Consider the following 12,017-nt stretch of genomic DNA (forward strand, 5'->3'; position numbering starts at 1 on the left):
AAGAAGAAGAAGAAGAAGAAGAAGAAGAAGAAGAAGAAGAAGAAGAACAAGAAGAAGAACAAGAAGAAGAACAAGAAGAAGAACAAGAACAAGAACAAGAAGAACAAGAAGATGATGATGACGACGACGACGACAGTGGTGGTGGTGATGGTGAGGACAGTGATGATGATGATGATAGTGGTGGTGAGGTAGTGATGATATGTCTCTTCACTGTAACTAGATGTCACCAGAACTCTTGCAGCATTCAGAGAGAAGTGCCAACTGGTAGCTATTGGGAAAATCCAAGAAAAAGCCACAATAAGTCATTTTCTACCAAGGATGGAAAAGGCAGATAGAGAAGTCTAAGGATGCTGGAGACTGGATCTAGCAAAGAACAACAATGTACAATTCTCTAGCAGTCAGGGAGAGGGTGTACAGCTGGGTAAGAAGTCCCAAACCCATTACAATACACCTTGGCAGCAATGGGTGCCATCTAGCAACTTTGTCACCCATTTTTATGTTCTAGGTCACAGATTCAGGATGTACTGAGGAGAAGACAGTCCCTAGGCTGAATACCAAGAGAAGAGCAAGTTCAAAAGTGAACAGCCACTGTATGGCTGGACCCAGGAACAGAATGTATCAGTTCCAGCTTCTCTCCCAGACTAAATCTGATAAAGTTAAACCAGAGTAGAACTACCAGATGGGAATTTGCAGTTCCATCACTCTGAAACAACAGTTTCCCAGTTGACTGATAATGGCTGAGTCCAGCAACAGTCTACTGTTGCTCAGACCCAAACCCAGGTGAGGAATTTGCAGAGAAAAGACAGGAGGCAGCAATATGACTTTTCCTTGTGTCAGACCATTTTGTGAGCACTGAAAGCTTATGAATCTCTGCCTGAGTTATCCCTGAGATCCTAAATCAATAATCAAGGAAAGATTGATACCTTCCCTCCACAAGTGTTGCATGTTCCAGTCCTGGCATCAAGTCTGAAGACAGAAAGTAGGCTAAAAGAACATGCATGTACATACACACACACACACACACACACACACACACACCACTGCTGCCACCACCACCACCACCACCATGAAAAGCTGTTAGAGTGACACCCAAGACATAAACCTAGAAAAAGAGAATGACTCCAAAACACTTAAAAGTAAAGCCTCAAAGAAAAACAAGATATGGGCACAAATTCAAATAGAATTCCATGGAAAAGATGAAGCAAGAATTTTTAAAAAAAATCAGAATGTTTTCATAAATTGAATGAGAGTAGTGGAGGAAAAAAATGGAAAAGCAATGGGATCAAGAGGATTCTGGGAAGATGGTGGAGTAGGTCAGAAAACTTTCTGCTCTTTAAATTTCCTCCACAAAAAGAACATTTCCTCAGAGCAACAGAAATAAATACAGGGTAAATCAGTTATCCTCCTAAGACAATTTGAAAAGAACCTAGGAAAGACTCAACCTCCAGGAGCAAAGGTTTGACCTGAATGAAGTGCAAAAAACCTCCAGGCTCACTCTGCAGAATCAACAAACAACAAGCACTGGGGGCAGCTGGATTGAGAGGCAATCTTAACTTTAGAAACTTTAATCTCAAAGACATTGTGGAGGTCTGATATCTGAGTAACAGAAGATTGAAGGACCTTCCACTGAAGAGAGATGCCAAGCACAGCTGTGCTAACCAGATGAGTCCTGGGCTCAGCTGTAGCTGCAGGGGAGATGAAGCTAGCAGACACCTGGTGAGTTTCTGTTGCAGATGGGGCAGGGACCCTACTGGTTGTGGGCACTAGCAGGAGAGTAGAGTCCCTGGTTTCAGTTCTAGGGAAAAGAGAATAGCTGTAGTTTGCAGTCACTGGAGGGACTGCAGGGAGCGCAGTCATTTGTGGGACATCATGGATGGGGGTTCTAGCTTAAGAGTGGAGAGGAGAGCCTAAGGTTTAGCCCTGAGACAGACCTCAGAAAATTACAGTAAGTAAGTTATAACAGTAAGTAGTATCTGAGGCTTGGGGCATCATTTCCCATACCTCAGGGCTAAAATTTGATTACACAAATATAAAAAACAAAATAAAACAATAATTAATAAATAAAAATGAGTAAACAAAGGAGAAATAACCCAACCATAGATAGTTACTATGGGGATAGAGAAAATCTAGGTTCATGTTCAGAGAAAGATAATGAGCTAAAAAAAAAAAAACACTCTTTTTTCAGTGAGAAAGGTCAAAAGCACAAAGAGTTCTTGGGAGAACTTTAAAAAGGACTTTAAAAATCAAATAATAGAGAGTGATGAAAAATTAGAAAAAATAAGAGCAATCCAAGAAAATTATTGCTTTTTTTTTGGAGGGCAATTGGGATTAAGTGACTTGCCCAAGGTCACATGGCTAGTTTGTGTGTGTGTGTGTGTGTGTGTGTGTGTGTGTGTGTGTTAAGTCTGAGGCCAAATTTGAACTCAGGTCCTCCTGACTCCAGAGCTCATGCTCTATTCACTGCTCCCCTTAGCTGCTCCTATCAAGAAAATTATTAAAAGAAAGTCACCTAATTGGAAATAGAGAAACAAAAATTTGAGGAAGAAAATAATTCCTTGAAAACTAGAATAGGGCAAGGAGAAGCTAATAATACTCTAAGACGTCAAAAAGTCATAAAACAAAATCAAAAGAATGAAAAAAACAGAAGAGAAAGTGAAAGATCTCATCAGAAAAAGAACAGATCTAGAAACCAAATCAAGAAGATATAAGAATGGTCAGACTACCTGAAAATCATGATAAAAAAAAAAAAGAATCCTTATACAATACTACAAGAAATTATCAAGGAAAATTGCCCTGAAGTTCTAGAACAGGAAGGCAAAGTAGAAATAGAAAAAAAAATCACTGCTCACCATCTAAAAGAGATCCCACAGGAAAAAAAACCTTACAGGAATATCATAGCCAAATTTCATAGGTTAAGGAGAAAATATTGCAAACAACAAGAAAAAAATTTTTTTAATATCATGGAGCTACAATAATGGTTACACAAGACCTAATAGCTACTACTTTGAAGGACTGTAGGTCTTGGAATACTATATTTCATAGATTAAAAGAGCTAGGGGTTATGACCAAAGGTAATTTACCCAGCAAAGTTAAAGATAGTCCTGAATGAAAAAAAAATTGGCATTTAGTCAACTGAAAGACTTTAAGGTTTTTAGGACAAAAAACCCCCCAGAACTTAAGGGAAAATTCAGCACATAACAAATAGAAGAAATATATGGTTTAATAATTATATTATAATAATAATTAAAGACCAATTATAAAGGACTCAATAAGGTAAAATTATTTCCTTTGTACATATGAAAATATTAGCTTTTATTTTTGTATTATTTTATGTTACTTTAATAATTGTTATCATATATTTGTGAAGTTTGAAAGAGAGATGTGGGCTGAGCTGATGGAATGATTCTAAAAAAATAAAATTGTATAGTGAGAGATAAAAAGGAGTAATTATCTCATACAAATGAAGCATAAAAGGAAAAATTGATACAAAAGGAGCTAGTATGGTGGAGAATGGGAAGTACTGGAACCTTACTTTCATTGGGAATAGGCTAAAGAGGGAATATATATTGTGTGGATGTATATGTGTATGCATACATATACATATGTATTATGTGTGTATGTATGTATATATAAAAGTCTTAAAAATTCAGAAAGAAATAAGAGGGCAAGAGTATAGTGTAGGGGGAGAGGATAAGAGAGGGACTCTTAGGTGGGGTGGGTAGGTTAGGAATAAGAAGGTGAGGTAGTGGGTAGAAGTAAAGCAAAGGAATGAGGAGGGATAGGGTAAATAGAGTGAGAAGGATAGTGAGGAAATATAGGAAGGAGGAAAAAACAGAACAAGTAATTGTAGCTGAGAATGTGGATGGCATGAATTTACCCATAAAACAGAAATGGATAGCAGATTAAAAATTTGAGTTCAACAACACAGTGCTTTCAGGAAATATTATAAAAATGAGAGATACACGCAAAGATAGAATAAAGGGCAAGAGTGGAATTTAGCATGTAAAAAAAGCAGGGATAGTAAGCATGATCTCAGAAAAAGTTAAAATAGATTTAATCAGAAGTGAAAGTAGAGAAACTACACTATTTGTTGGCAATATTATTCAATATTGTTTTAGATGATTTAAAATACCTAAACAGTAAAAATAGCTGAGCATATACCTGCCCAAATAGACACACAAAATATATGAACATAAATGTAAGACATTTTTATACAAATAAACTCAGATCTAAATAACTGAGGTAATATTTATTGTCCATGGGTGGGTAAAGCTGATATTACTTTTTAAAGGATAATTTTACCTACCTAATGATTTATTCAATGTAATACCAGCTAAATTACTAAAAAAAAAAAAAAATACTGAGTTAGAAAAAAATAGTAACAAGGTTCATTTGGAAGAACAAAAGGTCAGGAACTTCAAAGAAACCAGAGGGAAAAGATATAAAGGAAGTAGTTTCAGCAGTATCAGACCTTAAACTATATTATATGGTGATAACATTGTTGAAGTGTAAAAAGGATCATTTTGATTATTTAAATTAAAATTTTCTTGTGTAAATAAAACCTATGTAGCTAAGAATAAAAGGAATGCAGAAAACAGGGGGTAAAACACTTTCACAGACAATCGCTCAGATAAAATGTGATTGGGTTGAAATATTTCTGTGGTGTAAGAAATGAGCTTGTTGATTTAGACAAACATGGAAAGACTTGGACTTATAAAGGAAGATGCTATCCACCTTTAGAGAAACAGATAATAGGAGGAAATTAGCATAGTATTATCTTACATGTATGTGTATGAGTGTATATATGTGTTTTAGACAGACAGACAGATAGATAGACAGACAGATAGATAGATAGCAGCCTTCTTTAGAGGAGACAATGGGAAAATAAAGTAAAAAGTACATAGAAGAGAACAAAAGAAAACCAACAAGGAAACAAAGAAAAGCTTGGAAGCTTTGAAAACAATGTGTAGTATTTATTATATAGGGTTTTTTGAAATGGAAATTTGTTTTATATTCTTATGCTCTGTGCACATGGCAATGTTTTTATTTTCTTTTCTCATTTTGTAATTAAGTTTAAAATTTTAAAAATTACCAAAAGAAAAAGCAATGAGATCTACAGAAGAAAGAATTAGAAAGGAAATCAATAGCTTTGTAGATGAGGTACAAAAATCATGCCCAAGAAAATAACTCCCTGGATATTAAAATGAACCACACAGAAACTGATGACTCCAGGAGGCAACCATAAATTTATTTTTAAAAATCAAAAGACTGAAAAAAGAAGAAAAAATGTATGATATCTTATGGCAAAAACAGCTGACCTGGAAAACAGACTGAGAGATAATTTAAGAATAACGGGACTACCTGAAAAACCATTACCACAAAAAGAGTTTAGAAATAATATTTCAAGAAAACTGTCCAGATTTCTCAGAACTAGAAGACAAAATAGAAATAGAAAGAACCCACTGGTTACCTCCTGAAATAAACCTCAAAATGAAAACCCCCAGGAGCATCATAGCCAAAACTCAGAACTTATAGGTCAAAGAAGAAATAAAGCAAGCATTCAGAAAGAGAGAATTCAAATACCAAGGAGCTACAGTGAGGATCACACATAACTTAACAACTACCACTATAAAAAACTAGAAAGCTTAGAATATAATATTCCAGAAGGCAAAAGTATATAAGATAACAGCCAAGAATAACTTATCCAGTAAAATTGAGTATAATCCTCCTGGGTAAAAATAAACCTTTAATGAAATAGAAGACTTTCAAGTATTCCTAATGAAAAGAAAACAGCAACATAAGTTTGAAGTTTGAGCACAGGAGTTGAGAAATATAAAAAGGTAAAAATAAAGGCACTCCTTACATTCCTTTTGTTTTTGTGACACAATTGGTGTTAGGTGACTTAACCCAGGGTCACACAGCTAGTAAAAGTCAAGAATCTGTGGTCTGATTTGAACTTAGATCCTCCTGACTACAGGACCAGTGCTCTATTCACTGCATCACCTACCTGTCCCAAATCCTTATATTCCAATATAAGAAAATGATTCTCTGAACCTTATCAACATCAGTAGTCACAGAGGTCATCTAATTGGACAGATAGCCTTAGAATGATTATCTTATGTTTTGCTTTTCTTAAAAGAATAGAAACACAGGGGGGAAAGAATATGCTAGGTAAATAGGGAAGAGGAAGGTTAAGGAAAACTATCTCACATAATTAAGGAGCACAAGTCTATACAAACAAAGAAGAGCAGGTGGGAGTGAAACATTTAAACTGATGTTCTCTCTGTATGCTCATATGAAAAGGTCAAAGGAAGGAAGGATATACACACATACACACAATTGGGTATAGAAATAAATTTCATTCAACATGGAAATAAGAAAGAAAAGGAAGAAAGGGAAAGGTGAGAGTAAGAGGAATGGCCAATTAAAAGCATGGCTTTCTTAAGGAAAAGAAACTTTAACAATGGTTGTATAAAACTGTGTGATAAAATATTAATGTACTGTAAAAAATGATGAAAGAAATAGTTTCAAAGAAAATTGGGGAGACTTGAACCAACAGAAAATGAAGTGAACAGAACCAAGAGAACCATTTATACAATGACAACAAAGACAAATAATTTTGACAAACTTAGGAACTCTTAGCATTATGACCAACCACAAATTCAGGGGCAATAATGATGAAACATGCTGCCCACCTCCTCATACCTGAAAGATCCAGAATGCAGAATAAACCCCCCCACACACACACACATCTATATGTAGATTGTGTAAATACAATGAAAATACATATACAGAGAGACATATAGATGATAGATAGATAGATAGATACATAGATATGTGTATTTTTTTTTACTTGACTATATATGACTATATATTTCTAACAGGGATTTTTTTTCCATTTATTCTCAAATGGTGGGTGGGAGAAATTTTTGCTGATGGAAAAAAATTTAATAAACCTAATAAAATTGAAACTCCATTAGCTAGTCTTATTTCTAAAACAGAGAGAACCTAGTTCGTAATATCAAAAAATTAAAATGGGGAATCCACAACCAGTGAAAAAATTAATCACTAGAAAATATTTTTCCAATCATATGCCAATAAAACTGATCATTTAAATGAAAAGATCAGTATTTACAGTAACATAAAACATCCAGATTAGCATAACAAGAAATCAAAGTTTAAATAATCCAATCTCAGAAAAAAATAAATTGAACAAGCAGTAAAACTGAAAGAAAAAAAGATCAGATAAATTTACATGTGAGTTCTATCAAACATTCAAAGAATAATTAATTCTACCATTACAAAAACTGTTTGCTAAATTATGAAAAGAAAGGATTCTAAATTCCTTCAATGCTAGAAATATGACCTTTGGATCTAAACTTTAGAAAGAAAATTATTAAGCACTATTCCTAATGAAGATTGATACAGATATTTAGTGTCCAAAATCCATTGAATAAAATATTATCAAAGAGGCTATGTCAGCATATTGCAAAATTATACACCATGACTAGGTTAAATTTACACCACTAATCTGTGATAAATGCAATAGAAACCCTAAACATAATGTGTTATAATAATTCTTTTATGGTTTAACAAGACATACAGAAAATGCTTTTGAAAAGCAGTTGTTGTTTCTTTGAAATTTTAAACATCACTGGAAAGCATAGACACAAATAGACCTTTACTTAATCTTTCTTTAGAGTATCTATCTAAAACTAAGCATCAACACCATAGGTATAGAAAAAACACTAGAGACCTTTACAGCAGCCTGACAAACTCATTCCAAATCTAGTGGCTTTTACCACAATAAACTACAAATTGATGTGTGACATGTATTATAATGTATATGTATATAATATTCCTCTATAGTTATGCTGGAAACAATTAGAGGAACTAGAGAGGAGACACCTTTCACAATTAAGGATAATTAGGAATAGGGGAAGAGTTCAAGGTTCCTGATGACACATGCCATAGAGAAGGTCACCGGAGGAAAAATGGATAATATTGATTATTTAAAATTCAACACTTTCTGAACAAATAAAATCAAAGCAAGTAAAATATAAAGAGAAATCGTTGTGTGGGGAAAAAAATCTTTGTAACAAATTTTTTTAGTATGTGTCCTAATGGAAATATATAAGGTATTGATTCAACTATATAAAGAACAAGAGGCATTTTCCAATATATAAATTGCGAAAATATATGAAATAAAAAAAGAAATCCAAGTTATCAACAGCTATATGAAAAAATACTCCAAATCACTAATAATTATAGAAAAACCAATTAAAACAAGTTCATAGCTATCAGGTTGACAACAATGACCAAAAAGGAAAATGGCAATTGTTAGAGTGTCTGTGGCAGGAAAGGCACATCAATTCATTCTTGCCATTATACAAAACAAGTGGAAGTATACCCCAAAATTCATTAAAGATAATCCTGTGTTTCTTTGCCCCTTAACATCACCCATAATGTAATTTTAAAAAATAAAATTAAAGCATAAGTTTATGTTGATTTTCTTGGAAGATATTGATAGTAGTGTCCCTTCCAACAGGTGGGCCATTATAACATCAACAAAGGAGACTTTCAGTCTGTAGACACTGGAAAGAATAAACATGACAACAGGAGACTTTTACAAGGAGTTTCCAATGGCTTTTGCTGAAGTATAAAGAGAGGGAATTCAATGCGGATGCATTATCAATATGGACAGTGCTCAGCATCTCCCAGGTTGAGGCCGATCCACAAGACACCAAATTGAAGTGACTTCTGCCTTAGTTCCCTCCACGCAGGCGGGAGGGGATATCAGCCTACGCAGCATCTGTTCCTAAGGCAACGGCAGTTTTGCCACCTATACAATGACTCCACTTGTACACTGAGATGAGGTGACACACTGGGATGAGGTGATGTAGTTAGAACCTAATTCTGGTTCATCAATATTCCATTTACACTAGACATATTCGCAGCAACCACCCACCCAAAAAAAGATTCAGAGATCCAGGGAGCTCTGACCCCAGCTGATCTTTCTAAGCCAACCGCATGCGCGGTCACATTTTCCTCGGCCTGGTGGATTTACACTCCCACTTCCCAATAGGTCTGTGTGAGCGTAAAGTCTCCTGAATCTTGTGCATTCACCGAATTAGAACAAACATCCAATCCTTACAGATGTATTTCTCCACTGACTACTAGCACTGATGCTACCTGCATCTAGGCGCGTTTCATTGGAAAACTGACCACAGTCCTGATCTGCAGGACAACTTGTGCAGGTAATGAGATGACCTTGAATATTATTGTCCCTCAGAGCATCCACTTAATCTTCCCAGTTCCTCTTCTGAAGCATTCAGTCTCCTACTGAATTTTAAAGGACACCACGTCTCCTGCAATGCACCAGACAAAGCAAGAAAACAGTCCCCCGCACTGCCCCCCTGACCATAAGGTCTGAGTGAGGTGTATCGTGTCTGAAATAGGGGAACACCCTAGTGCAAAACAATTTTATGACGGCACAGATGGAAAGAGTGCAATTGTGACTGGGGGAGGGGAAAGGGGTACGAGAAGGGACGGACGGGAGGAAATTTTGTATGACTCACCTTATGCAGCTTCCACATAGCCCCCAAAGCCTTGACTTCATGACTAGAGTGTTTACCCTCTTCTAAACACTGGTAACACACGGGCATCTTGCACTGGACGCAATACATACTGTGGTTTTCCAGCTCATGATCCGTGCAGGTAGAAATTTTGCGGGGACTCAGCCTCCGACTAACCCGGCCTTGGGCTGGGGGCACCAGTCGGTGTTTAGCCAGAGGTCCCCTAGGAGGGTGGCATCTGAGCCGACATGGGTCGCAGTAGAAAACATCGCACTGTTCGCACATTACTGTAGCCTCCTTGGGCGCCTTTTCGCAAAGCTGGCACTTGAGGGCCGCAGCTTTGCTCTGCTGATAGCGATCGATGACTCCTTCCAGAACGCGGTTTTTAGGAAAGCCGCGCAATCCCCGGTCATCTAGGATCAGGCTACAGTGGCACTGTGGACAAGTGATGCAGGAGTTGCGAGGCACTGGGGCCAGAGATGCTGACAAGTGGGCCGCAGGGGGTGGCATGGCCGGGGGAAACACTCGGACTCCATTGGGAGACTTCTGACAGGGAGTGGTGGGGGCACTGGCGAAACCTGCATAGGAACCGTAGCCGCTGTCCGCTTCGCTGTACAGACTCATCTTATCCATGTCCAGATAGTCATAGTCAGAGACCCCAGAACCCGAGGCCCGACGGCTCTGGGGAGACTCAGACTCCGGGGTCTGAACTAGGATGTTGCGGGCGCACGCTAGGCACAAATTGTGAGAGCAAGGCAGAATGATAGGCTCTCGATAGAAAGAACCGCACACCGGACATTTTAACTCTTCTTCCATTTCTTCCATAGGAGGGCTGGGTTGGTAAACCAAGTCACTACAGACTGGTGCCTCAGACCTATAAAGCTGAAAGTCCCCTCTAGTTAACAGGGAGACTTGGCCAGCACCTTGGCCTGCAGCAACAGCAGTAGGAACCGTAGCAGCAGAGAGTTGCCTTCTGATTTCCCTGGTAACAGCAGACTGTCACTCTGGCTTGCAGAATATGAGCCAGACAGCCTGGACCTCCCCTTCCATTGGGGGAATGAGAGTGGATAGAGACCTACCATTGGCTCCGTTCCCTTTCAGTCAACTTGCCTCCGCAGATAGCAAGGGATTGGGGGAGTAGGCGAGGAGGTGGGGGTTGGGGGATGTTGATGAACTAAGGAGTCTGCGCTTCAGTACCCTATAGAAGTACAGTAGTGTAGGGGGATAACTCACTTCTCTTGCGTTCTAATCTTCCCTACAGTCTACGTGGTCAAGGGGTGCGAGAAAACCCTTCCAGATGAGAGGTGACTTTCTCCAGAGATTATTTTGACAGAAAACCCACTCTCCCCTGTCCCCTCGCCAAGATTGGTTCCTTTCTATGACTTTTCCTCTGTAGCAGCTCTCCAAGAATACTATGCAACCCATTTCTTCCCTGTCTTAATGTCCATAACCAAGCTACTCATTTCCCAGCAAGGACAGGAGTGAACTGAATATCAGATACACACACACACACACACACACATTTTAATCTTCCTTTCAGTCCTTAAAGAACCTTAGTCTCCCTCAACTCCATTTTGCATTCAATCTATTTGGAAGGATCACCTATTTCTCCACACTGTTATGTAGCATGATGGTCTTAGAGGTACATGAGCTCTTTAAGTTCAATGAGTGAGAAAAGAAATAATCACTATGTGAGGTCAACAGAAACCAAGGATAGACAAGAAAAACTGATTGTTGGAGGAGCAGCCTACCAGAGAGAGAGGGACACTTTTTAATATCACTCTTCTTACCAAGGCACATTTTTATTTTTTTATAATTTATTCATAACATTTGTTTTTTTACACTTTGAATTCCAAATTCTCTCCCTCTCTCCAGCTCCTCTCACACACTGAGAAGGAAAGCAATATTATATCCATATGAAGTCATGCAAAACATTTCCATATTAGCCATATTAAAAAAAAAGCAAGAAAAATAAAGTTAATAATGTACACTTCAGTCTGTATTAAGAGTTCATTAGGATTCTTTGGAAGTCGATATCATGAGTCCTTTGGAATTGTCTTGCATCATTGCACTGATGAGAGTAAACAAGTCTTTCACAGTTGCTCATCCTTAAAATATTGTTTCTATTCACACTGTTCTCCTGAATTTGCTCACTTTACTTTGCATTGATTCATATAAATCTTCTTAGGTTTTTCTGAAACCATCCTGCATCTCATAATACAATAATTTTCCATTACAATCATGCACCTTTACTTGTTCAGCCATTCACCAACTGATGGACCTCCTCTCATTTTCTAATTCTTTGCCACCACAAAGAGATCTGCCATAAATATTTTTGTACAAATAGATACTTTTCATTTTTCTGTGATCTCTTTGGGTTATAGATCTAAGTGGTATTGCTGAGTCAAATGATATGCACAGATTTATAGCCCTTTGGGGATA

The 12,017-nt window shown here is 37.4% G+C and overlaps 1 protein-coding gene across 1 annotated transcript in view; it reads right to left on the reverse strand.

The window, feature by feature from the left end:
* TRIM9 (tripartite motif containing 9) overlaps positions 1–10,603 on the reverse strand; it is a 166,332-nt gene extending 155,729 nt beyond the window's left edge. Inside the window, exon 1 of the mRNA XM_069082409.1 lies at positions 9,579–10,603. Coding sequence (XP_068938510.1) covers positions 9,579–10,400 — 822 coding nt within the window. The 5' untranslated portion in view covers positions 10,401–10,603. The remainder of the gene's footprint in view (positions 1–9,578) is intronic.
* Positions 10,604–12,017: the final 1,414 nt, after the last annotated feature.

This window comes from Petaurus breviceps, unplaced genomic scaffold (assembly GCF_028583685.1).
Source record: "Petaurus breviceps papuanus isolate PSGF00001 unplaced genomic scaffold, PetGlider_PUasm1.0 164, whole genome shotgun sequence".
Taxonomy (NCBI): domain Eukaryota; kingdom Metazoa; phylum Chordata; class Mammalia; order Diprotodontia; family Petauridae; genus Petaurus; species Petaurus breviceps.